This window comes from Myotis nattereri, assembly GCF_964212035.1.
Source record: "Myotis nattereri genome assembly, chromosome: 3".
NCBI lineage: Eukaryota > Metazoa > Chordata > Mammalia > Chiroptera > Vespertilionidae > Myotis > Myotis nattereri.
The window spans coordinates 206,183,696-206,211,202 of NC_138077.1; the positions used below are offsets into that span (position 1 = coordinate 206,183,696).

Below are 27,507 nucleotides of genomic sequence, written 5' to 3' on the forward strand. Positions count from 1 at the left end.
GCGGCCTTCCCGGTGCAGGTGCCGGGGATGGGGCCCTGGGCGGGAGACAAGAGGAGACTAATTTCTAGCGGGAGCGACAGGGGCGAGCTGGACGGAGGGTGGCCCCGGGGTGTATGTGTGTGTACTGATTCCCTGAGCTGGACTTTTAGTCTAAGCACCTTCCTGTGTGCCTGCTATACCCTGATGTAGCAGGAAAGTAGTTGGCAGGGCAGCGGGAGTCGGTTCTGTGGCCTCCTGGGCTGGGGTGGGGCATGTTGAGCAGGGATGAGATGCGTGCAGCCATGGGCAGCACGGGGGCCTTTAGTGGCATCTAAAGAGATTGATAATGAGTCCAGGGGCCCCCTTGTTCCATCAGCAGCTAGAGCAGCTGGCAGGGCCTCCACATGGCCCTCCCCACCCCGATCTCACAGGCTGGCATCACCGCCTGGGCAAGCAGGGAGGAACAGAGCAGGGAAAGCTAATGGTGTAGAGACGCTGCCTCTCCTCATCAGCTCGCATGCTGGGCCCTCTGTTCTCATCAGCGCCGTCCCTCCCAGGGCACCCGGATATACACGCCATCAGACCTCAGCACCTCCGCCCGCCTGCTCTCGGGCCCAGACCTCATCACTCGCCTCCTCTGTGGGCACATTGCAGAGGCAAAAAGGAGGCAGACCTTCGGCCACAAGCTGGCCGCAGCGGATGCAATGGCCACCGGAGTAGGTCTGAGCCCCCTGGTCCAGGAAGTGAGGCACGGGGCTCAGAGAGGCCAAGGGACCTGCCCAAAGTCCCACAGCTCTGAAGGGCAGATCTGGGCTCCCCACTCCTGTCTGCTTCACCCCAAAGCCCGGTCCCCTCCTCCATACTCCCTACCCTTCCCTCGGGCACCACCTGAACAGGTGAATGGACTTATAGGCCAGTGGTGACCAGGGGTGCTGTGGCCTAGTGGAGAAGCACAGGAACCTGGCTGCAGGCTGCTTGGGTTCAAATCTTGGCTCTGCCCTTTGCCACGTGCTTAACCTGGGGCAAGACACCGAACCTCCCAGGCCCTCATTTGTCCATCTGCAGCAAGGGACTCATAGTGGTTGTCTCCTCCCTGGCTATGAGGGCGGGTGCACACCTGCTCCCTCCCTCCCGCAGGGGTGGTCACACCAGGGAAAGGTGATGAGAGAGGTGCCTGGGACCATGGGAGGACAGCCTCCTGTGAGTCAACGACCTTTACACTCCATTATTGTCACTATTACTGTTATCATTAGACATCATGGCATAAAATGTGTCTCATACAGAAGAATATATGGAAGAGGTCTACACATTAGAAGTATATTATAAACAAGCACCTGTGAGTCCGCTATTTTTTAAAAAATTCTCAATGTGTTTTACTGATTTTAGAGAGATGGGAGGGAGAGAGAGTGGGAGTGAGAGAAACATCAATGTATGAGGGAAGCATTGACCAGTTGCCTCCTGTATGCACCCCCACTGGGGATCGAACCAGAAACCTAGGTGTGTGCCCTGACCACAAATCGAACCCACAACCTTTCAGTGCAGGGAACGCCGCCCAACCAGCCGGCCAGGGGGTTCAGCTATTGTTTTTACTTAACACCGCTGTGTGCTAGACATGAGGGCTTTTGAAGCTAAGCATTCCTGCAACCCTCACCCAGCTTGGGGAGCTAAAATCATCATTCGTTTCTTACCAATGAAGTAGCCCGGGCTCCAAGTCCTGCCCAGTGTCACCACAAATAGCATCCGGCAGAGAAAAACCTTCGTGGGCCACCTGCTGCACCAGCGCCAAGGTGCTGGGGATCCTGTACCCCGTACCCCAAGCCGCCCGAACACGCACAGAGCAGCGGCTGAGAGCCGGCACCCCGCCTCTGACCTCGGGCCAGTCACTTAATCTCTCTGAACTTCCCTTCCCCCTACCAATGAGGACAGTAACAGCACCTGCATCTGGAGGATTTACGAGTCAATGCGTGTAAAGTGCTTACAGCGGGCAGGGCACACAGTAGGAGCTTGTTAACACTGGCGTTGGCATGGTTACCAGGCCTCGGATCCCAGGGCCCTGGCTCTCTCATCACCCTCGTGGGGAGGCAAAGGTCCGGGGAAGTTCAATTAAAGTGCTCAGAAGCCCCCCCGGCAGGGTTGGTGAGCTGGGGGCAGAGTTCTGACGGGCTTTAGTCCCATGGTCCCCACAAAACACTCGACACGTCCAGGAACACTAACTTCGCAGGGGACAAATAAAAGACACGACTGAACAAATGCCCTGTCGGGGAAGGAAATATGTAATCCATTAACCGAGCCTCCCAAACCTTTCCAAACAATAATTAGAAGTGTCAGCCCAGCTCACGAGTAAACTGACGAAGCAAGAGCGAGCCGCTCCCCCGAGAGCCACACACAGGACGGTTCCCAGCTTGTCTCGGACTCCAGGCCTCTGCCTCCAGGCCCCAGCCGGGTCCCCTGGGGGCCGGGTCCACGGCCTGTCCCCCTTGATAGTGTGCTGAGGAAGGGGCGGAGAGGGGTAGAGCTGGGAGGGCTGTCCATCACCCGGGCCCCTCCTATCCGTGCACTGGGAAAAAGCGAAGCTGAGGCTCAGGGAAGTGGGTGTCTGGCCGCGTCTCACTGCAGCGTCACGGCAGACGTGGGGCTAGACCAGCGATGGCGAACCTTTTGAGCTCGGCATGTCAGCATTTTGAAAAACTCTAACTTAACTCTGGTGCCGTGTCACATATAGAAATTTTTTGATATTTGCAACCATAATAAAACAAAGACTTATATTTTTGATATTTATTTTATATTTTAAATGCCATTTGACAAAGAAAAATCAACCAAAAAATGAGTTTGCGTGTCACCTCTGACACACATGTCATAGGTTCGCCATCACTGGACTAGACTCTATCGGATCCTGAGACCCAGGGCTCTTGGCTCAGTCTCCGGCAGTGGTGTGATAACCCGGCCCTCTGACGGTGAGTTCACTTATCCACGTAAGAAATATTGACTGGCCACTGGCTCTGGACACGGGGGGCGGGGGGGGAACAGGAGAGGGCCAGAGGGACCAAGTCCTCATCCTCAGGGTGGCCTTTGAGAAGAAAAAGGGAAACCTATTCAGACGCACAAAGGAGAGAGTCCTACTGGATATTAACAAGCCAACAGGAGCAAAGGGTGAAGGGTGCCCGGGGGGGCGTGGGGACTCCTCCAGACCAGGGTTGGAGAGGCCTCTGTGCAGGTCACATTTGCTTGGGGACCTGGGACGGAAGAGGGGTGTACCTAGCAGAGGAAGAGCATGTGCAAAGGTCCTGAGGTAGGAACAAGCTGCCAACAGAGTCAGGGGGACCTGAGGACAGTAAGGGAGAGGGCAGAATGGAGATTGAGACAGACGAGGCCTGCAGGCCTGATAGGAAATGGGATTCTCTCCCCCGGGAGCCAGGGCACCCTTGGAGGGCTTCAGACAGCAGGGGTCACAGTATAATGTCACCGGAGAACGCTCACCTGGCTGCTGGGTGTGGGAGGAACCTGGAGGTGTCCAGACAGGACGCAAGCTGTGGGGACCTGGGAGGAAAGGTAGCCCCTGACTGGATACCAGGAAGCCTGGGGCCCGGCTCCCTCCATGGCCACTGAGCTGTGTGACCTCGGGCAAGTCGCTCACCTTCTCCAGTTGCCCCTCTGCCTTTTGTAAAACGAGAAAGGCCTCGCCCTGCAGCCTGTGTGGTGTTGCTTCACCGGCTCAGCCGCCATCTGTGTGATGTGCACACAGTGGTGGCAGGTGCCCTTTGGTACAAAAAGCCAGTGGCCCACCGACCCTCTCTCCTTTATCTCCATCAATGGCAAGTTTTAGGTGACTCCCTTTCCTTGACTAAGCTGAGCGACCACCTGGTGGTTCGGCTGGGAGCGCCTCCTCCATTCATCCATTCATCCCTCCCTCCATCCCTCCGTCCCTCCGTCCATCCTCCCATCTGTCTGTCCATCATCCACTGTGAGCTCAGCAGGGCACTCACGCTCCCGCCCTCTCCCCACTGTGTTTTCCAGGACTCTTGGGCTCCCCCGCCTCCCCCACCCCCCTTCTCCATCAATCCCACCCAACCCTCACCTCCTGAAACACAATTACCTTCCAGGGCGAAGAAGATTCTCCCAGAACCTGGGAACTTTATTAAACTGCAATAATATAGTAAAGAGGAGGTTTGAATCACCCGGAGCGAATTCTAATGTGAAGAAATACCATAGTGACAAATACTTTGTTCTGAACTGTTTACTAAATTAAGTCTTTCCCGGACATTTTTAGCCTTCAGTTTTTTTAAATACCAGCAATAAAGTAGTTGTGTAATTAGTAATAAAGCTGACAGCCGGCTACTGATTTTTTACTTAGAAGGGAAAGGATAATGTGCGTGCGCGTGCGCGTGTGCAGATAATTTCTAACAGCTCGTGTTTTCTGGCTGCGGAGACATAAATTATTTGCCGTCTCAGCAACTCTGTCCCTGGAACTGTGCTTGGGGGCAGGGGGTGGGGTGGGGGCGGGGGCGGCTGCTCTGAGCTCTGCGGAGTGGAAGCCGCCCCATCTGGGAGTCAGAAGTTGAGTTTTAGTTCCGTAGCCGACTTGCTGTGTGACCTTGGGGAAGTCACCCCCAGTCTCTGGGCTTTGGTGTTCTGCGGAAGGAGGGGAATGCTGGCTGCGCTTCCCAGGTCTGGGAGGGGACAGTGACTTTACCCGGCTCCCACCCTTGTATCTGTGACCACAACCCCTCCCTCACCCCGCGTTTCCATCTCCCTACTCACCGTCTCTGTTCTGGTGTCTAAGAGACGTGCCTGGACTTAGTCCAAACAGAACCTGAGAATTCTACACGCTGTCCCCAGCCCTAGCTGGTCCTCATGGGTCTCCCCATTTCAGAAAGGAACACCCCTCCACCTACATGCCATGACCCTCGCCCTAGAGGTCACTGTCAATTTGTCTTTTTCTGATTCCCCCGCCCCCACATACACACACGCCCTGCCACTTCCAGTCCATTCATGAGTCTGGCCAGGACAGCTCTGTTTTCAAAGTCTCCCACCCCCACCCGCTATCCATCACCTCCTCCCCTCCCCTCCCCTCCCCTCCCCAGCCTCCCCAATAGCTCAGGTGTGTTCTATTAACAGGCAAACAGAAACGAACGCAACTGTGACGGCTCCTCACCTCTCCTAGACCACAATTCAGTGGGCTCTGACGGCCCAGAATGCTCTGCAACGGGGGCTCTCGCCTGCCCTGCAGAGTGGGGTCACCTGGGAGGTCAACCAGCAACGTTCTCACTACCGGGCTGGGCTTTGCGGGCGTGTGCGGAGTGTGTAACGCTCCCTGGGGGTTTCTGAGACCCGAACAGCAGCACTGGCCCCACCTGGGAGAGGATCAGGCCCCGTGGCAGACCCATGGCATGAGGATCCGATTTTGACAAGGTGAGTCCTATGCCCAGCCAAGTTCATTGCATGAGACCCTGCCTGTGCCGACTGCTCCCCTTCCCCGAACTCCTCGCAGGGCTCATCTGCTCCCAGCCCCTCTGCTCCGGGCTTTTCTCTGCTCCTGGTGGACACTCCAGCTCCCCTCCTCTCAGGCTCCGCTTTCTCCTCCTCCAGAATGCAGAGAGCCCCTCCACTGCAGCGCCCCGGGAAGGTCACCTTCGCGGGGCGGGGGGGGGGGGGGGGGCGGGCAGGCAGGGACCTCACCGCCCTTGTGTACCCCTGTGCCTTTAAAAAATCTTTGTTGTTGAAATTATTACATCCCCCCTCCCAGCCCCCCACTATCCCCTTCTAGCCCCTCCTGCCCCTTGCCCCAGGTACCCCTGTTGCTTGAGGTCTATAGCTAACAGAGAAACACGCTTTCAACAGCAAGTGAGGGATCAGGGCAAGCCCTTGCCTGAGGTGGCAGCACATGAGACATGCACCAGAACCACCTGCCCGGCCCTGCCACACTGCAGCCGGACACGGCGCCTGCAATTCCTGGGGTAATTCTGGGGGAAGACACTGTCTCCAGAAGGCCCCTGGTAAAAGGCAAACCACCACCCAGAGGAGAAAAGGGGTCACCCCGAGACGCCGCATTCCGTCAGCACGGGCTCAGCGCCTTCCCTGGGAAGGCCCCGGGGGGGAAAAGTCCTGCCCGATGGGGACCCTCCCAGCTCATGGGCTCTCACTTCTCTCCGGACTGAGCTTGAGTAAGGCCTGAGATCTGCACTCCATAAAATTGTCATTAGGGTTTAAGCAAATGATGGATGGGAAAGAGTTTTGCTGAACGTTTGAAATAATAATTCCACATTTGGATAACCTGTCAGCTCATTAATTTAACAAATCTCCACTGAGACCCTTGCTGGGCCCCGAGGCCCTAGAGATGAAGAAAGGAGGTCCTCACTTTTGAGGGACAAGACCCATCATTCTTGGTAATGGGTGGGGAGCGGCCAAGGCAGGGGACCACCCCTCTGGTTGCAATAGCCCAATACATCACCAGAGGGCAGCAGACAGCTTTGCAAGCACGTCCCTCCCCAGGAGAGAAAGGCTAGTGAAGCAGGAGTCTAGAGGCCGCCTGTATGTCTGGGGGCAAAGAGAGAATGGGTGGGGTGGGTGGAGGATGCTTGGTGACCACTGTGGACTCAACAGCGTGCACCTTAGTCCCCTGCTTCAAAGGTCTCCACTAACCCAAGACCCAACCCCAGAGAAGTACCCCGTCCCCCCTCCACACCCCCCACCCCCCCATGTGGAACAGGGACCGCCTAGAACAGTGATGGCGAACCTTTTGAGCTTGGCCGGCGGGTCAGCATTTTGAAAAACCCTAACTTAACTCTGGTGCCGTGTCACATATAGAAATTTTTTGTTATTTGCAACCATAGTAAAACAAAGACTGTTTTTGATATTTATTTTATATATTTAAATGCCATTTAACAAAGAAAAATCAACCAAAAAAATGAGTTTGTGTGTCACCTCTGACACATGTGTCGTAGGTTCGCCATCACTGGCCTAGATGCTACTGGGGCCTTGAGATCCAGGGTCTGTGCTGCCGGGAGGTTCTGGGCCACAGAGGGGCTCCAAGCCAAGAGATGCCAGGCTGTGCCAGGGGGAGAGAGAGCCCCACGTGGGCAGGGTGAGGCCCGGAGCGGGAGAAATGAAGGAAAAAAGAGCATCACCTAAGGAAGGACCACACAGAAGCAGCGGAAAAGGCTGAAAGTCAAGGAACAAAAGGAGAAGAATCAACCTTGCCTGGTGGGGAGTAGGGGCTTGGGAGGAGGGGGGCAGTGCCCATCCCTCCGGAAAGTGCCGAAGGCCAGCGGGTGAGTGAGCCTGGGCCGTGCCCACTGGGCGCTCATGGCCTCCGTGGGGACAGCACTTGTGCGAGTGGGTACTGGCAACCAGCGTGAGAAGAGCGGAGGCACCACGCAGGGTGCTCTGGAGCAGGACTGACCTTCGGGGAGGGGGGCATTTGAGGGGGGGCTGTGCTGAGCAGGGCATTTGAGCTGGGCCTGGAAGCATGACTGGGCTCCAAAAAGGCAGGGAGGACAGGAGCCACCGGAGGAGAAAAGTGGGAAGCTGAGACGTGGATGAGGAGAAGGGGCAGCGGCGAGTCGGGGAGCCGGAGGGTGCCCTCCATGGGGAACCTGGGCAGAGCAGCAGAGGCTGGTCAGGTAACCGGACCTCTCGGCATCTCAAAGGAACGGGGGCTGCCAGCTGGGGTGGCAGAGGCTCCGAGAGCCCCACTCTGGAGCCAGGATTGGCATCATTGGTGGCCAGGCCAGAGCACCCAGGGGCCTGGGCTGCCAGGCGGTGGCGATTGTTAAGGTGGTGACTGACTGGCAGCTTCCTACCTGGAGGCACCAAGCATCTCAGGCCAGGTATCCAGTGTACGTGTGCGTGTGTGCATGTGTGTGTGTGTGTACGCACACACGTGCACACCGTGTGTACATATGTGCATACAGGGTGGAAACACAAAGTCACATGCCCTCACTAAGTCACGAGTGCTCAGTGCCTGGTACTGGTCCTGGCACAGGGTGGGCATTCAGTGACTGTTGAATGACTCTGCCCCAGTGACCCAGGGACCCAATGTGGCTCTAACGGCCCGAGGGGATGAACCCAGGCTTTACTGTGTGCAAACCGCAAGACCCTGGCAAGTGACTGCAGCTCTCTGCTCTTCGTGTCATCAGCTGTACAGCACGGCAGGACTCGATGAGCCTGAGACCCGCCTCCCCTGGATGCTGTGAGGGTTAAAGCGGATGATGGATGGGAGAGCGTTCTGCTGACTGTTTGAAATGGTAATTCCACATTTGGATAACCTGTCAGCCTATTGATTCAACAAACCTGCACTGAGGCCCCGGACTTCCATCCCAGGCCCCGTGCCAGGCATTGAGGACCTAGAGATGAAGGAGGGAGGGTCCCCGCCCTGGGAGACAGGCCCAGGGAGGAAGGCTGGGAGCAGATCTGGTGGCCTCTGCAGAGCGCCACCTGCGGCCTGACACAGAGCGGGTCTGGTGACTGCATTCCCTACCCGGTACTCGGGGTGGGAGGCCCAGGATTGGGTTCAGCAAGACTTTGGTTCAGGGAGCGTGGGCACACCCAGGGAGCGTGGGCACACTCAGGGGGCATGGGCACACTCAGGGGTCATGGGCACACCCAGGGGGCGTGGGCACACCAAGGGGGCGTGGGCACACTCAGGGGGCGTGGGCACACTCAGGGAGTGTGGGTACACTCAGAGAGCATGGGCACACCCAGGGAGTGTGGGCACACACTGGGGGCATGGGCACACTCAGGAAGTGTGGGCACACCCAGGGAGCGTGGGCACACTCAGGGGGCACGGGCACACTCAGGGGGTGTGGGCACACTCAGGGGGCGTGGGCACACTCAGGGGGCGTGGGCACACTTTGGTGGCAATGCCTTGGCAGGGGGCTGCAGAAAGAGCACCCTGCTCCAGAGCCCCGGCCTCCAGCCATGGCCGCACTTCCTGAGAAGCTCAGCTCAGGTCTGGCACTCAGTTGTGTCGTTCTTCTGATTAATGGTGGCGGCCGGGCATGGGGGTGGCCCAGGCTGGGGGACTGGTCAGTACCTGGGAGGTCACTCTAGACTGGAGGTCGCTGGCTGGTCCCCTATTCTGTTATCTTCAACCCAAGCGCGTCTGGCCCTGGGGGGCAGGCGGGGCTCAGGACAGTGGTCCATCGCCAGTTGCCAGCAGAACCAGAATTCTCTGTGCCTGCAGCTTCCTGCTGAGTTCTTTGGCCCAGATCTGCACACCGGAACAGATGGAAGTGTTGTGTGAGCAGAGCTTTCCAGATCTCGCTGCCAACGTCTTCACCTGGAAGACGTTTTAAAAGACTATTTCCAGGCCCTGCTCCAGACCACTGGAATCGAATTCCACCCGGAATTGGTCTTTTAAAGCAACTTCCAAGGTGATCCTAATGCAGGTGGTCCGGGGACTGGCCTGCGGTGCAGAGGTGCAGACTCCGAGGGGGTTGGTTGCTCAGGTAACTACCTTGCAGCCTGTCCTGATGCTACTGAGAGGCATTACCTGTTAGGAATAACGCGCTGAAAGGGGCTCACGGTTACCTCTACAGTCTCCCTCCGGCTCATTCCAGTTCCTGGGAGATTTCTGGGTGGGGGAGGGAAGAATGGGTTTATAGTGGATTAGGAATGTGGTGCAGTCTCCACAGCCATTTCCATGTGGATAGGGTATGGGTTTGCCCTGTTTTCCCAGTGCCTAGCGCAAGCCCGGCGCACAGTAGGTATTCAATGTATGTGTGTGCCGAGTGTCCCCAGGACCAGAGAAATGAATGGCGATTTCATGTGCGAGCGACACGTGCTATGTGTATCTCGGAGAAAAGAGACGTATGGTTCAGGACAATAGGAAGAGGGAGTAGGGAGCTGTGGGATTCAGGCTTTGAAACCAACAAGGGTCAGGCTGCATATTTCTTTGTGCCCATTGTGAAGAAAGAGTTTGCCTGGCGCACTAATGGATGGGACTCAGAAGGGACATTTAACTTTTCAAAGGGAAACAAACCTCTCAGCTCTTTGGACCAGACAGTTAATGCGTCTGTTTAAAAAGCCAACTACATTTGTTTCCGTTTGAACGGATTCCAGAGGGCATCTGCTGTGGAACCTCTGTCCGCCCTCAGGACGTCAGCCTCCCGCCCCCAGCCCTTCAGGCGCACAGCGCGCTCCTCTCTGGCTAGACTCCCTGCCCCCCCCTTTGTCCAAGACCTACTTCTGCTTCTAGGGCCACTTCAAATGCCACCGTCTCCATGATTTCCCCAGTCCCTCCATCTCTGACGCCTCACTGCTTATATCTGAATCTCTCCTGCGACAGCTATCACTTTATTACTTGAATTGTTAGCTATTTATCTCCCTGTTTTATCTCCCCTTTCTCTCCTTTCATCCCACAAATATTTATTGTTCCTCCCGAAATGTCAAGTCAGTTCTGGGGTTACTAAGATGAAGGAGCTTACGGGTGGGTGGGAGAGGGGGTGGGCTGTGTGCTCCATGGAGGCTGGGGCTGCATTCTCACCCCTCGGGGTACCGTGCCCGCTCCCCTCACCGCCCCTCCCCCCCGGCTCTGAGCCCCCAGCGCTGTGCCTCCCATGCCCCAAATGCTCAATATGCCCTGTTGAGTGAATACGTGAACGGCTGCATCTCAAAGTAATAAAGGAAGTAGCGTTTCTTTCCACATCTTCGATCCTCCAGGCTCCCTTTTTCATTTACTTGATTTTTCCCACACCTCCCTCCCCTGATCAGTAAGAATTAGGAAGGCATCACGGTGCTCCCACATTCTCCACAAACCCCCTCGGCTCCCCCCTACCCAGCTGTTCCCAAGCTCAGTCAGCTTTGGGGGGACAGGCATGGAAATCAGACCCTGGTGAGCTGGTTCTCTGGCCTCCTCTTGGGTTTGCCTCCTGGCCCTGCCAGTCCAGGTGGGCTTCCAGCTCCCCTCGCCAGCTTCACTCAGAGTTGGAAACGGAGCCCTGAGGCCTGTGAAGAAACCTATCTCCCCCTCCCCGGGCTCCTCCGAGGAGGGCTTTGTCCTGCCCTCATACCTCCAACCCCACCCTCCACTCAGCAACCTGGGTGAACTTTACAAAACACGCATCACAGTGGCTTCCAGGACGCTGAGAATAAACGTCAGTTTACTTCCTGAACTCCGGCCAAGTAGCTCCTAGATCCGGCCAGTTCTTTCTTACCTCAGGACCTTTGCACTTGCTGTGCCTTCTACCTGGAATGCCCTTCCTACCCCCAGCGCTGTCTGGGTGGCTTCTTTTAAGCCCATAGATTTTTGTTTAAGTGTCTCTTCTAGGAGAAGCCCTGTAGTCCTCCTCCCCATTATTCCTCATTCTCTATTACACGCCCTCATGTCCTTCAACACACTCGTCACCAACTGTAAATATTTTCCTTGTTGTTCTAAACATATTTCTATAGTCTGTCCCTACTCACCTGCTACATCGTAAACCTCACGAGAGCAGGTCTGATTACATCTTGTTCGCTAGTTTATTTCCAGCACCATCTCTGACATATAGCAATTGCTCAATTCTGTGATGAATGAATGATGCAAATGTTGGGGGGAGGCTCAGAGGCCTGGCTTGCTCCTTCCTAATTCATCCAACGCCACAGCTTCCACCACTAACTCTTCCACCCCTCAAATATCTTCAAATCATTCACAACATGCATGTTGTGTGTGTGTGTGTGTGTGTGGGGGGGTGGTGGGGGAGAGAGGTGTGCTAGGCTGAGGACTGGGGAGATAGTGGTGAAGACATCAGACCCAATCCTTGTCCTCATGGGACTTCTGGTCTTGTTGGGGAGGCAGTCTCTGAATCCCTAGTGTCTGGGCAGTAAGTGCGTGAAGGGGAAATACACTGAGGATCTGACCCAGTGTGGGCAATCAGGACTGGCTTCCTGGAGGAGGTGCCATTTAAGCTGAATCTAAAAGGATGAGTAGAGCCTTGGCAAAATGAAGGTAGGCGAGGAGTGCAAGGGGCAGGATAACACTTAACTCCCAGAGTCTAGATTTTCCTACTGACAAATTAGAGCCAGAGAGACCTGCCCAGTGCTCCTCATGACACCCTGGGCAGATGGAATGGAACAAGGGCCTGCAAAGGGTTTTGGGAAATGGAAAGCACATCGTCTGTGTGTGGGGGGTCGGGGGAGGGGGGAGGAGGGCGGAGGGGGGCACAAGGGTGGTTGAAGGCTCATGGGGATTCACCCTGACCTCTAGGGAGGTCTTGACTGCCATCTGGTGTAGCTGCATTCTGCAGGAACCAATGAATTTGCCCACATAACCATCTCCATGGTCAGGTCCACCAGTCTGCTCATACCTGTGCCGGCCTGGTGTAACAGGTGAACGGAGGCGAAGACAGGGCGTGAGAGGGTGGGTGTGCAGGCGGCCAGCTGGTGGGACTGTCACCCACACCGTACCCCCCTCCCCACTTAGGAGGCCCCTGAGCAGCAGACCCCGAGACGAGGATTCTGAGTGAGCGGCTTGTTTGTGAGGGTGTCCCGGGCAGCTGGGAGGGGGTGAAGAACGAGCAGGAAGGGAAGGTGCCCACAGGGGTGCATCCTGCAGGTCATCCTTGGTGGGATGTGTAGTGACGTATTATTCATGTCTCGCTTTCCTAGGTTACTGCCCGCCTCCTCGCCTTTCTTGCACCTCTGGGTCACGGCACCTCGCATCACGCCAGGCTCCTAGAGGTGCTCAAGTACAAACCCTCCGGAGGAATAAATTATTGCCAATTTCAAGCAGGGAGTTCTGGGTTCCGAGGCTCAGAACTAGAAAAGCCTTTGACAGGGACCTGCCCAAGGTATGCCACACCTGCACACCCCCCCACCCCTCCCTCCCCACAGGGACAGAAGCCCTGCCGCCCTGGGATGCCCATCCCCTCGGAACCCCACCAGCGGAGGAAAGCTCTGGGAGTCCCCGGCAGCCTCTCCTCTCCGCTGCCCAGGAAACAAGGGCTCTCTGCCAATTCCTGCTCATCTTCTCAGCCTCCTCTCCCCTCTCCCCAGCTGAAGAGGAAGTGGCTGAGACAGCTGTGGAGCTGGGACTCTCTCTAGTTGATATGCATTAATTTGTAAATATCTTCATTTATATGTAAATGTGGAGTCCCGGGCGCACCCCACCACCAGCCCTAATGGGGCCCTGCAGCCTCAAGAAGCTGCTCTTCCAGCGAGGCCGCCCCTGGGGCTGGTGGAATTGGATTAGACTCTGGAGGGTTGGAGGGTCTGCTCCTTTCTTCCTTTCTGCCCTGGCCTTACCTCCCCACCCCCACCCCCACCCCCATGCTGTCCACTGGAGCCCAGGCGCAGGGACTGAGCACAGGAGGGCGGGGCTCTGCTGTGCTGGTGTTCTGGCCACCCTGGAGACCATACCTGCGGCAGGGGTGGGGCACTAGGAATGATGGGTAGGCTGGGGTCCTGGGTGGGGGTTGGGGGTCTCAGAGGCCAGGGTCACCACGCAGGGGTGGGGCGGCAGGGGCGGGCTCTGGGAAGCTTGGGGGTGATTCAAATGTTCACTTGACGTAAACTCATCTGTGGGTCCCAGAATAGTTATTTTCTTCTCCAAAACGAGTGTCTGCCTCCGTTTTCATCTTGATGGCCACGGGCTGGTCTTGGGGGTGCTTTAATGTTTTAAGGCGCCCCAAATCCTCGTTGGAAGCGGGTGCAGGAGAAATTGTAAATATACGAGCGAGGGCATCTGTGTGGCCACGTGCCCCCAGGCCCTTCAGAGCCCCTTTGCACCCACATTCTCACCGGATTCCCCAGCAGGCGGCGGGGTCTGCCTCCCGGCACAAAGCCAGAGAGGAGGGGACCCAGCAAGGAGCACACCCACCTCCCAGTCGTACAGACGTGGCCCGGGAGGGGCCGCCTGCTGGAGTCCCTGTGCCGGCTGGAGGTACCCTTTCAAAACCTCTCATCCCATTTTCTCATTTTACGCATGGAGAAACTGAGGCCCAAGGGGCCAAGGAGCAAACCCAGGATCATCCAGTGGATTTGCAAATTTCCTTGTGCACCTACTGTGCGTCAGGCCTCGTGTGGGAGCTGAGGGTACAAGGTTAAGGGGCGAAGGGCACCTGCTCCGTCTCCTGGTGCTCATGGTCACAGAAAGGAGAAGCAACCCAGGTGTGGGGAGTGGAGGGTCAGGCATCAGGCACAGAGTGGGAGTGTAAGAGGCCCCCCAGGAAGCACAGTGCACCCCCTGTGTGTGCGGCAGCATCTCCCCGTGCGCCCAGTGTGGCCCAGTCAGACTGAGATTGCGCTTTCTCCACCAGGCAAAGCAGCTGGCTGTGTGAAAGGGCATGCGTGTGTGTGTGCGTGTGTGCGTGTGTGCGTGTGTGTGTGTGTGTGTGTGTGTGTGTGTGAAGTTGTGCGCATTCAGTGCCCGTGTGAAGCTACTGTTCATCAATGTGGTGAGGTCCCCTTCTTGTGGGGGGCAGGTCCTGGAGGGGTGGCAGCCATAGGCTTTGGGGGAGATCAGTTCTGCTGGGGTGAAGGGGGGTCTAGAGAAGGCGTCCACAGAGGAACCTGGGTTGGGTTCTGAAGGCGGATGAGGAGTTGCCCAGGTGACCACAGGGACAGGCACTCTGGGAAGAGGGCCCAGTGCGTGTGAAAGTCAGAGGGATAAAGGGGTTGGGGCCTTTCAGGGAGTGGGTGGGGGGACGTGGCAGGGCCTGGCATGGAATCAGCGCCCTTAACGACTTCTGGAAAAGGGGGAGAAGAATTAAGTCTCTCCGTCCCCGAGGCCTCTCTCTGGCCGTCCTGCCTCCGCTTCTGACCAGGGCCCCTGTAGGATCTGTTTTCCTTGCCACTTTTGGGGCCCATGGGCTTCTGAGCCAGGCAGAGCTGGTTCCCACCGCAGCTCTGGCATTCCTGGCTGTGTGACCTTAGGCACACTGCTCATCCTCTCTGGACCTCAGTGAACTCGCTTGGAAACAGGGCTTGGAAAGCCCGCCTTGCAGGACCTGGGAGGGGCTGGCTGTCAGGGGTCTGCTCCGTGTGGCAGGGGTCGGCCTTGACCCCTTCTTGCTTCTTCCCTCCAGAAATGGGTCCCGTTCTGAGCAGAGTCTTACTCCGCCTTCTGAGCCCATGGAGGGTGGTCCTGAGACCCCCTAAGAACCTTGTGCGAAGGATGTAAAAGGGGTGGAGAGGTGGCCCTCTGGTCCCCGACCCCTGCCCCTCACCTCACGGTGGACTGGTACACCAGGTCCTCCCTCTTGCGGTAGTTTTCCATGTGCGAGTAATTGGTGGAGAACATGGCGTCGAAGGTAAAGATCTTCTGCTTGATGGTGCCGCCATCCATCACCTGCAACGGAGCACAGAGGCAGCCACAGGTGAGCGTGCAGCCAGCACTGGCCACCCTTTCCTCCAGCAGCGGTGGGCTCCGGGCACTGGGGAGATGCAGAGGCCAGGGAGCCCACCGCCCTGGGTTCCCGTCGCAGCTGTCACTGGAACCGCCCAGATCATGCCCATTTTATTGATGTGCAGACTGAGGCTCTGCAGTGCAGCAGCTTCCGGAAGTCCTACAGCTGAGAAGCAGCAGAGCTGGCCCTTCTCTCGCCCTCTTTCCACCGCGCCAGGGGCTCCACTTCTGCGGCCCCCTGGTCAGCCTGGCACACAGAGCTGCACACACAGCCAGCGCGTGCGGATGCGTTCTGCAGTCAGCCGCAGAGTCACGGCTTGATCCCAACGCCATCCCCGCCTGAGAAGAGACAGAACCGGGGGTGGAAAGTGGGGGGTGGGGCAGGACAGAAGGAGAAGGGGGAACTGGGCGCCAAGGGCAGCCACTGGAGCAAAGATCTCATGGGGAACACAAACCAGCTACATTGCAATAGCTCCTGATGAATCCTGCCAGGGGTGGGCCCAGAATGGCAGGGGAGCCCAGAGGACGGCAGCCCCCATCCTGGGAATAGGGTCGTCAGAGAGGGCTTCTTGGAGCAAGAGATTTAAGTTATCTTCTGAAGGAAGAGTGGGAGACAGCCTGGCAAATGGTGCGAGTGCTTCCAGGCAGAGTGGACAGCAGGAGCAAAGGTCCTGGGGCAGGAAATAACAGTGAAAGTAGACTATTCAGGGTAGCAAGTCGTGGCATGAGGAGGCCCTGGGGAGAGACCTGTGTGCCCGATCATGGAGGCAAAGGAGCCCAGCTTCCTGGGGAGGGGGCAGGGGCAACGGGGCTGCAGGGTTTCAGATTTGCCCTCTGGCCTGAGTGGCGGGTGGGGACAGGTGGGGACCTTGGAGCCCGGGGACCTGGGAGAAGGCTGAGAACCCAGTCTACTGGCCTGGGGGATGGAGAGAAGGGGCAGCGTGATGGACCCGCTCTCCCCTGGCTGCCTTTGGGACAGGCCAGGAGGTCCCCCCATTTCACCTGGGAACACGAAGCCCGGAGAAGCCAGGGGACCCAGGAGGCGACAGTAAAGCCTGAGCCGGAGGCCGGAGCTGCTCAGGTGCCCAGCTGCTCACAGCTGATTAAAAGCAAGACCCTAGAGTCCCTGGCTCCCAGCTGCCGTCGCCGCATCCCCGCCGCCCGCATCCCCGGCCTGCCTCCCGCTAATGAAAGTGTTACTCCACAAAGCAGCAAGGTATGTGTTGTCACTGTTTCAATTATTTATCTGTTTACTCGGCTGCAGTTTTCCGCTTGTCTCAGCAACTCTATTATAGGCTGAAAGCTTGCAGCCTCTCGCCACTCAGCTGGGCTCCGGGCTCACAGCCTGCGACGGAGGCCTCATGCCTGGGCCTGGAGAAGTGGAATTAGCTCCATGCGGCTCTGCGTGTGGAGGCAGGGGAGAGGGGCTGGGAGGGCGGTGGCCGGGGCCGGGGCTCTCCAAGAGGCTGGGGTGGGGGACGCTGAAAGCCTCTCCCCCACCTGCTTTGGCTGGGCATTGAGCTTGGACCTGTCACCCTCCTGGGAGGGCTGGCCTGGGTGCAGCTGGGCCCCTCTGGGCACATCTGGGCCCAAGGTGACTTGAGCCACAGCTGCCAGGCCCAGGAGGTGCTGCTACTGGTTTAGGCAGATGCAGTGCAGTCCAGCCGGCACTGACTGAGCACCAGCTGTGTTCCAGGCACGGCCACCTTCGTATGGATCCTCCTAAAGAATAAGGAGGCCCCAGCCGTAGCCAATGTGGCTCAATGGATAGAGCATCGGCCTGCGGACTGAAGAGTCCTGGGTTCGATTCCGGTCAAGGGTATGTACCGCGGTTGCAGGCTCGATTCCCAGCCCTGGTCAGGTCACATGCGGGAGGCAACCAATCAATGTGTCTCTCTCCCATGGGTGTTTCTCTCAGTGTCTCTTCCCCTCCCTTCCACTCTCTCTAAAAATCTATGGGAAAGATATCCCCGGGTGAGGATTCACCAACCAACACACAAACAGAGTAAGGAGGCCTCTCCACTCCTGTAGTTGGGAAGCTGGCGCCACGGCCTCTCAGCCTCTCCCTTGCCTCTTCTGCAACACGAGGCCAGCTTCCCAAGTTGGGGACAAGGAGAAGAGGGAGGAAGAGGAGCAAAGGACCCTTAAACCCTGGTCCTTAGCTGGGAGCCATTGGCAATGTCTGGATCCGGTGCTGGTCGTCACAGCTGGGGAGGGGAGTAATTGGCATCTAGAGTAGAGGCCAGGGATGCTATAACCATCATACGGATGTACAGAACCAGCCCCCCAAGAATGATCTGGCCTGAAACGTAAGCAGTGCCAAGGGCAAGAAACCTGCTCTAGGCCCACCCCTTCGTGTGGACCCACAACGCCCCTGAAAAGTGAGATTAGACAATAATGTTCCCATTTTGCAGATGAAGAAACTGAGGCTCAGAGAGGCAAAGGGATTCAGCTGAGGTCCACACTGGGCTCTGCAAAGTTCTGGCTCCTAGAGCAGAGTTCACACCCCACCCACTAGGCTGAGAGCGGCTGTGGGTGGGTTCACTGCCTCCAGCCCCTCCTCGCTCCAGCGGCGGCTCCGTAAGCGGGGGACTCAGATGCGCAGAAGGGGAGGTTGGAGGATTTTCTCCTCCATGATAGTGGGGGCGTCCTGCCCGGTTGACTCACAGCCTCGCCTCCCTTCTATCTGGTCCTAAAATTGGGCAACCCTTATCGTCTCAATCTCAAATTTCACTCCTATTTTTAAATTATTATTATTATACAAAGGAGAAAAAAGACTGTCGGTAAAACTGTCTGCTCGAATTTATTCTCCAGACTGAGGGTTTTATTACTAGGAAAATACACTGGCACGCCACACGCACACACACAGGCCCACGCACGCCAGGTAAAGCACCGGGAATTATCCGAGTCATAAATCCCTGTTTCGGGCCAAGGGACAGGGGAGTTTCAAGGACTCACCTCGTTTTCCTGTGGTTTTATTTACATCCTTTTCCCTGGGGCTGTGTCTGGGCTTCATTGTCGGCCTGAGGAGTCAATCCCTGCTTGTGTTAAACGGGTCTTGGGCAGTGGAGGCGAGCATTTGTGGCCTGCCTGCTATGGGCTGCACATTGTTTGCAAACACAAACTTGTGTAACTATAAGGGGAATGGCCGATGAGAATGAGCTAGTGTAGTAGTCCCCCCCCCCCCCTTATCTGCAGTTCTGTTTTCCATGGTGTCAGTTACTTACGGTCAACCATGGTCTGAAAATAATAAATGGAAAATTCCAGAAACAAGCAATTCCTAAGTTTCAAATTGCACGGGTGTTCTGAGCAGCGCGATGGAATCTCTCACCGCCCCGCTCCGTCCCAGCTGGGCCGTGAATCACCCCTTTGTCCGGCACATCCGCATTATGCATCGAGTAGAATGAGGTATTTTGAGAGAGAGAAAGAACATTCACATAACTTATTATAGCATATTGGTATAATTGTTCCATTTTATTATTTGCTTTTCGCATTAGTCTCTTACTGTGCCTAATTTATAAATTGGACTTTATCGTGGGTGTGTGCACATAGAGAAAAACAGCCTGCATAGGGTTCAGGACTCGCCACGGTTTCAGGCCTCCACTGGGGGTCTCGGTACATGTCCCTCGTGGATAAGGGGGGACTACTGTATTATTTAGGTCCAAAGTAGGAAGGTTGGTTAGGGTGGGCAGACTCTGATGAAGGCAGCAGGCCCATAGTAGGTGCTCAAGAATGGGTGGCTTTTCTCCCCCACCCATGAGCGTGGAAGAATGGGTGGCTTTTCTCCCCCCACCCATGAGCGCGGAAGAATGGGTGGCTTTTCTCCCCCCACCCATGAGCGCGGAAGAATGGGTGGCTTTTCTCCCCCCACCATGAGCGCGGAAGAATGGGTGGCTTTTCTCCCCCCACCCATTAGTCATGTGGTGCGGAAGGATCCACTACACTGTGTGGAAGGGCGTGAGGAAGCGGAGACCTGGCTTCTAAGTCCCACGGCTGTCTCTGCACTGCCCCCCTCTCTGGGCCTCAGTTTCCCTAAATGCTCAATGAGGGATATTTGGGGCAGAGCGACCTCAGAGAGCCCTTTCTACCTACAAGTCCACAATGTTTTCATCCTAGAACAGCTGGCCCTAGAAACCACAGCTACTCCCGCTCTGGGCTGGCCCATTAGGGCTCAATCAGCTGCCCCCAGGCCCCTGAGGGATCCCATCCCAGGGCCCCGGCTGCCCCCACCAGCAGATTTGCCTTTAGCCAGGCGAGGTTGATTTTCAAGTGGTGCCACCAAAGCATGCGGACAGACTTGGTTGAGCCAGCAGCGCGAGAGCCCCCCGGCCAGCCGGGGGTATTTCATTTGAAAAACAAATGTCTCCAACTCCAGCCTCCTCACCCACAATATCCCTGGGTGCCATCGTCAGAAGAGGGAAAAAAAAAAACAAGGAAAGAAAGGGGGGGGGATCACCTCTCCCACCTCCCAACCTCCTTTCTTTTGTGTTCCACAAAACCAATTACAGGTTGGAAATAGCTGTAATAAACTTGATATCCCACTTAGGGGCCAATTCCGCAGCGGCTGGAGAGTGTAATAGTGGCAGAGTGGAAAGTGCTGGTGTATTTTGCCGGAGCTGTTTAAATTGCCTGCCTACATTATCCCAGCACCTCTCCCGCCGGGAAGGAATCGGCCGTCCTGGAGATGGAGCAGCTGAGGTCTCCGGGGCTGGGCAGTGAGAGGGAGGGTCTGCCAAGAGGGTTTCAATGAACGGATTAGACGTAGGAGAGTGGCTGGCGCCTGGGCTCTGGGGTCAGGCAGACCCAGGTTCAAGGCCCAGCACTGGCAGGTCCTATAGGGTTGCCGCTGGGGGTACAGGGACAGCTAATTAGATAACAGCGAGCATTCGGAGACTCCGTTCTGCTGGGGGTGCTGTCACATCCCGGCCCTGGGTTCTCAGGCAAGTCATCGATTGTCTCGGTGCCTCAGTTTCCCCTTCTCTTAAATGAGGGATGTTAATGGAACCGATATCCCAGTTGTTCAAAACACTAAAGGGAACAAATATATGTGAACGCATCTTGGAAAACGTGAATTTACTGCTGTGTTCCTAGTATGGTGTTAGTGATGAAAAGCTTATCTAGAACCTTCTGCCACGCCAGCCGAAGTCCCTTCCCCACCTCACTCAACCCCGTGTGCCTAGAATGCTGACTGGCACATCGTATGTCCTTAATGTATGCTTGTGGGATGCACAAATGAGTCGGAGGATGAAGAAATGGGCCAAGGCAGGCCTGTCTCTGTCCAGCCATTTGGCCATGATGTGGAGGACGCTCCCTCCATGGCCCGGTGTGCAGATGGCACCAGATTAAGTAGCGCTCATGGAGGGCGTACTCAGATCAGGTCAACCCCAGGGCCAGGGCTCCAGCCATTCATGCCTTTGGGCTTCTGTTGGCGGATCGAGCTCCTTTCACAAGCGCTGCTTCTTCCGTGGGCCCACAACCGTGGGCCCCGGGGATGAGACAGCGAGGGAACACCATCACCTCCCCTGATTTCTGCAGCCCCAACCCCTCTGCTAGAACCTGACGCCCATGCTGTACCTCTGACGCCCAGAGCGGAGTTCCGCTAGGCCCACATTTTTACAGAAATGAGCCTCTTTTTTAATGGATGCACATATTGGCGGCTTGGCGGGTAAGTGGAGGAGCAGAGATTTGAACCAGGGTCCGATTCTGAGGTCTGGATTGGAAGTGGCTCAGGCAGTAGAGTTGGATGGAAGTGTTGGGTAGGGGGCAAGGAAGGGAGCGGGGATTCTATGCCAAGGGAAGCCTGGGCAGGGGTGCGGTGCATGAAACCACCTGCTCAGGGAGGAGGGAGAGAAATGAGGGTAGAGAGGAAGTGGGGGACAGTGATGCGGCCTCTCCATGGCCTGCTGAGTAGGGGGAGGGGCAGGCCCAGGGTTCCTGTCTTCCTTGTTGCCATGGTGACCCTGGACCACTCTTCCCCCAGACCTCCTGCCCACCTGTTCTCCACCCTGGGTCTGGGAGCTGGGCCAGAGGAGCAGCCAGAGAGGGTAGGGCAGGCTCCCCTGGGGCCTGGGGCTGGGAGAAGCCAGATTTCCAAGGACAGAGAGAAGGGGAAACCCTTAAGCCAGGAGCCACCCACCTCTGCCGGCGGCCGGAGGCCACCTCTGCTGTATCTCCCTGGTGAGTCCCACCTTCTGGCAGGTCTGGGATCGGGGTAATTGGCTTCCCCCGTGAGTGCGAGATCCGGTTTTGACAGAGACAGCTGGTGTCATAAATTGCCTTGTCTCATCTGGTTACCGCGTGCTGGCAGACAGCAGCTCAGGGATGGGGTGTGGGGAGGGCCGGGGCCCCGGGGGCTGGAGAGAATGAAAGGCAGAGAGCGGCTGCCGTCTTTGTGGGTTCCACACACGTGTGCAGGTGCTTATGCAAGTGTGAGGAGGTGTGTGTGCGCCTGGTGTGAGCATAGGTCCCAGGAGCGGCCGGCATTAAGGGGTGTGAGTGCCTATGTGTGTTAGCAGGGGGGAGTATACAAGCCTGCTCTCTTCTGGGCTGCATATGAGGGTGTGAGTGTGTGTGTGTGTGTGTGTGTGTGTGTGTGTGTGTGTAAAGCAAAGGAAGGGTGAGAATGCTTGGTGCTGTTCTAAATGTCTAGATGAGGGTTGGGGGGGTGTAAGATACTATGTGTGTGCATGTTGAGGGTTGTGTGTCAGTGTGTGGATTCCTGGTGTGTGTGCACATGTGTGTAAGTATGGTGCTTGCACCCACAGTGTAGGCCCAGCCCATACTCCCTGTCCCCTGCTCCAGGCCAGGGGGGAGGGGATGTCAGCTCGGGTGCCTGTGTGGTGTGGGGGTGATTTTCTGAGAAATGCCAGGTTGGGAGACAACATCACGTCAACCCTGCCCCCTTGGCATCTCCCGCCCCAGGCAGGTACCCATTGGTCAAATGCAAAGCCACAGTCAGCTCCCAGCCTCCTCACCCCGCTAACTGCCAGGTTCAGGCCTGGATGCTCTGGGACCTCCCTGTCCATCTCTGTGCTTCCCCCCAAAATCCGTGCTGCAGGGGCTACAGGCAGGGCCTGGGGAAATGCCGGACACTCCCACTTCCGTGCATACCTTGGCAGGTGGGCGCAGGTATGACAATGCTGACTTCCCTGGAAGCCCACCCAGCAGTTCCATTTCGTGAGTCCCGGCTGGAGTCCCAATCCTGCGTGTGTAACAAGCCCCACTGAGTCAGCTGGGGTTGGGGACCACAGTGGGAGAGGCTCTCCTGAACTCCCCACATCTCCCCCAGCCAGAGCCTCTGTGCAGCTTTCCCCTGGTGCCCTTGGCGGCCTGCCTCTCAGAGCGGGAGACCCCTCACTGCCCATCTAGACCTCTCCCTTGACAGACGGCCAAACCCAGAACCAAAGAGGAGAGGGACACGCCCGGGGCCACACAGGAAGGAGGCGGCAGGGCCAGGAGCCCAGCCCTCAGCTCCGAGGCCCCTCCTCTTTGCACCACACCCTCTGGATGCTTGGAACCCAGACCCTGGGAACCTGGGCTCACCACGGGTGCTGTGCAGCGGAGGAGGCACCGGGGGCGCTGTTCCCCACTTTCAGGCCAGGCTGGGGGTATCCAGCTCCCCGTGCCTCTTCCCCACCACCTGACCATGGTCCCAGCACCAGAGGGGGCCCCACCCCAACCGGGGGGCTCTTTCCCATGTGGCTACAGCTGCCCCGTCATGTTCTGGATGTGGTGGGGCTGATAGAGGAGGAAGGAACGGCTTCGTCACCCATCTTCTATCTCCCCAAAGGCCAGCCCTCATTACCTGCCCTCAATCTTCATTCCTCTAATCCAAGTGACCTCAGCTTCCCATTCATTCATTCATTCATTCATTCATTCATTCCCTCCTGGGGCCAGGCTCATGGACAAAGGGTGGCATCAGACATGATCCCGGCCCTTACAGAAAGAGCAGGGCAGGGAGATCACAGAGAGAAACAGCAGCAGCACGTGCTCGCCCTGCCACAGCGGCCAGAGTGGCAAGGAAGTGGCACAGGGTAGGGAGGGGGCAAGGAGTCCTGCCAGGGTCCACTGCACTGTGCCTGGGCGGACGGAGAAGGATCTGCAGGGCAGACAGGGAGGCAGGAGGGCCCTCCAGGCCTGGAGAACAGCAAGGCAGAGCTGAGGTTTGGGGACCGTGACCGGGAATTCAGGATGGGTTCTGTGGGAGGCAGGGACTCGGAGCCGGGCCGTGGGAGCAGGGCCGGGTGTGAAGGGTCATGCTTCACACTTGATGGTGTCCAACTCCTAGGGTGTCAGATCTAATTCAAGACCTCGGGCAAGTCACCTCACAGCTCCTGCCTTAGTTTACCCATCTGTAAACGGGGGCAACCAGAGGACCACCTCATACGTGGCGGAAGGATGGAGGTAGTTTTCCATGTAAAGTGCTCAGAAAAGTGCCAGTAAACGCTCTATAATTGTGTGCTATTTGTAGTACCTGTAAGATGCTTAGCACAGTAGCTATTACATCGTGGACATTATTATTGCTCTTATTCTATGGGAGAGAGGTGGCAGCCACTGCAGGCTTCAAGAGCAGAGGAGTGATAGCTCCTGCTCAGGTCAGGAAGAGCTCCGTGGCTGCCGTGTAGATAATGGTCTAAGGACAAGCGGGTCTGGACTCGGGAAGAGGCCGTGGGAATGAGGGAAGAGCCCCTTCCCCAGCCCCTCCATCCGAGCTTCAGCTTGACTTTTGGATCCTGCGAGCCTGCTGAGCAGGTGTGTGTGGGGATGGGGCCTGGCTGAGCCCCATCTGAGCCTGGTGTCTGAGTCTCCGTGTGCAAGGCCCTGGCCCCAACCCCCTGCCACCTCCCATGACGCCCTGCGTGGCCACACTCAGCGCTCGGTCCCACTGCACCTCCTAGGCTGCCTGTCAGCGAGCACACCTGTGTGGACAGGTTGTGTCCAGCAAGGGCTCATCATGGGAACAGATGCCCAGCTTGTGCCAGTCTGGCTGACCGATGCAGCCAGGAGGGGCTGCCAGTCCGCGGGGAGGGACCTCACTGTGCCAATCTGCCGAGTCCTCCACACTCCACAGGCTGTGCAGACAATTGGGCCCGTGTCAGCAGGATCGGTCGCCAGCAGACCCATGGACATGGCCCATGGGCAGCCTGTGCCAGCCTGCCCACCTGCGGACATTGCTAGGCTGGCACATCCTGCCCCCTGAAATTAGCTCACAGCCTCGCGGGCAGCCCAGCCTGGTGGAGCCTGTGTGTCTGTCCATCTGCGGCCACCCCTGGGGATGAGCACTTTACCAAGCACCTAGCATCCTGCTGCAGAAACACAGCACTGAGTGGGAGCCAGGAGGCCTGGGCCCCATCTCCCCTCAGCCACTAACCGGCAGTGGATGCCGGGAAATTTGCATTTTCTCTCTGAGCCTCAGTTTCCTCATCTGTTAAATGGGATGAGGATGACTGATTCCTAAATTCACTCCCTACTCTTCTGTGCAGGTGGTGCTAGCCACAGGCACACTCCAGGCGGCAGAATTCTGCACTTGAGGGGTTGCCCTGGAGCTTCCCCAACCCTGTTCATTTATTCATCTCTTCAACCAAGAGTCTCCGTGTCCCTCCACAGGCCAGAGGCTGTTACAACAGGTGCAGGGGATAAAGCCGCGAAGAAGGCAAAATCCCTCTTCTCTTGGGGTCTACATTCTAGTGGGAGGAGACAGATGATACATCATCTGAAGGAAGATCGAAGAATTGCACCAGCCTGGGAACACCGTCATGCAGACAATTAAAATAGTGTGATGGATGGAGCAGGTGGGGCCACGGCAGACTAGGTGGCCAGAGGAGGCCGGCCCGGAGCCCACGTTCAAGCTGACATCCCAGTGCGGAGGGGGTCAGGCTTGGAAAGGACCAAGCTGCTTTCTGCTCAGTGCTCCTGGCTTCCCATTGAGTCGGGCGGTGCTCTCTGCGAGTTGCAGATGGGGCCAGAGTCTCAGAGAGGTGAGGGGGTTTACCGACCGCCCACAGTCCAGATCCAGCCGGGCGAACACAGTCCCACATTCGCTTTCCCGGAAACGAGCCCCCGTGTTTGTGGCAGACTGTGCGACCTCACACAAGTCACCCCACCGCCCTGGTGTGGCCCTACAGCATCGCGTCTTCTTCCTCAACGCTTGATGATCAGCATTTTCAAACATACGGAAAAGTATAAAGAATTTTAAGAGCAAACACCTGCAGCCTTACTACTTGGCATCTATCATGGACATTTGACCACGTCCGTTTTACCCCATGCCCCTCCCACTAGCCACCCCTCTGCCCACCCACCCCCCTGTATTTTCTGGGTGAATTGCAAAGTGAGCCGCAGACATCGCACACTGCGCTCCTAGATGCTTCAACATGCGTATCATCGATTGGACGTCGATGTTTACGCACAAGTCTCTTTTTTGGGTGAAATTTCCGTACAATGGAAGGCACAACTCTCAAATGGATTGCCCGTGAGTTCTGACAAATGCGTTTACCTGTGTAACCCGAATCCCTCTCATGACGCAAACATCACCATCACTCCAGGAAGTTCCTTCTCCCCTTTCCCAGTCAAGTTTCTGCCCCCACGCACGCATTATGCCAATTTTTCTCACACCATTTTTTTTTCAGCTCTAGAATTTCACATACGTGGAATCGCACAGCAGGTTATTTTTAGTGGAGGCTCTTTTCTCCCGGCGAAATATCTTTGGGATCCACCCATGGAGCTGTGTGTGCCCATTGCTCCTTCCTTATAGCTGAGTAGTATTCCATTGGAGGAGATACCACCGTTGGTTAGCCGTTCTCTTGTAATAGATGCCTGGCCAGTTTCCTGTGTGGCTCGCCGCTGTATATGCTGCTATGAGCATTCTTGCACACAGTATTTTAATGGACATACGTTTTTATTTCTGTTGCTACTGCTTGGTTTGATAAAGAGTCAGTTGAACTCAAGTGTTTCCTGAGTGCCTACTAAGTGTCAGGACCTGTGCTAGACATTGAGGTGAGTGGCTCGGCCTGGGTGGGGGGGCCTGGGCTCCAGAGGCTCTGAGCTGGCCCCGGAAGTCAGAATGCACAGGGACCAACGCTGTGTGCACGTCACCAACGTTTCATCCTCACGAGAGCCTGAGCGATGCTCACTGTGACCCCAGTTTTCAGAGGAGGCAACTGAGGCCAGAGTGAGGAAGTGACCTGTCTGAGACACGTGGCAGAGCTGGACTTCAAACCACGCTCTTTCCTTTGTTGTGCGCGATGCCAGGGAGGCCAGCGACCTGCTCAAGCTCACGCGGGCAGTGCCGTGACGAGGACACAGGCCCCCGGGCCTCCTGCCAGGGATTTTTCCTGATACCAGGATGGCTTCATCCTGAGTGCCTTCAGAAAAGGTCTCAGCATTTGTCGGACCAACATGTCCCACCGGAAGTAGAACTGGGAGAGCTGAGTTATAGAAAAGCCTTGACTATTTGGGGGTTTCTGTGTCCAGTGCACGAGACCATCAGACTACACTTGTTGCCGTGCCTCCTAATCCAGGCCTGTAAACTCAGGGGCCCCAGGAGCCAGGCAGGAGCTGAAGGTGGGCCCCTGGCAGACGGGGGAAGTGGTGGGACCACTGTTGAGATGGAGATGCTATGCAGGCCCAAAGTCATTTAATTACAAAACAAAACCCCAGTGCTTATCGGGGTAACACAATCTGTGAACTTGGTCTCAGACAGCAGTTTGTGAGCGCAACTCTAAGCAAATGAAGAGGGGGATGCTAACTGGAGGAAGGAGCATGTGATGGATCAAAGGTGGTACCACATTCTCTGACAAACCTCCACTCAGAGCATGGACCCCCCCGCCCACGTCCATGCTCCCCCTCCCATTTGAAACCAGGGATATCCTGTGATCGCTCTGACCAATGGAATACACGTTAGTGGCAAAGTGTACCAGTTGCCAGTCCAGGGCCTTAGCAGGTGGCCGTGTCCACTTCCTGTTGCTGACCATGGTGCTGGAGCAGCCACGGGGAGAGGGAGGGGCTCCTAGCGGGGCCCAGCCTTGCAGCCCTGCCTGCACACACATGAAGCTGCCTTGACCCCCTGCAGATCAGACCAGCTGCCGACCGAATCAGACCCAGTGACCCCAGTTGACACCGTTTGAAGCATGAGAATCAGCCGGCTGAGCCCTGCTTGAATTCCTGGCCACAAAATCGTGTGATGTAATCAAGTAGCTGTTGTTTTAAGCCAC

At 56.7% G+C, this 27,507-nt stretch overlaps 1 protein-coding gene across 1 annotated transcript in view; it reads right to left on the reverse strand.

Annotated features, from left to right (window-relative positions):
* Positions 1 to 27,507, reverse strand: part of IGSF21 (immunoglobin superfamily member 21) — a 211,172-nt gene that overhangs the window by 56,651 nt on the left and 127,014 nt on the right. Inside the window, exon 3 of the mRNA XM_081087670.1 lies at positions 15,120 to 15,241. Within this exon, the coding sequence (XP_080943796.1) occupies positions 15,120 to 15,241 (122 nt within the window). The remainder of the gene's footprint in view (positions 1 to 15,119; positions 15,242 to 27,507) is intronic.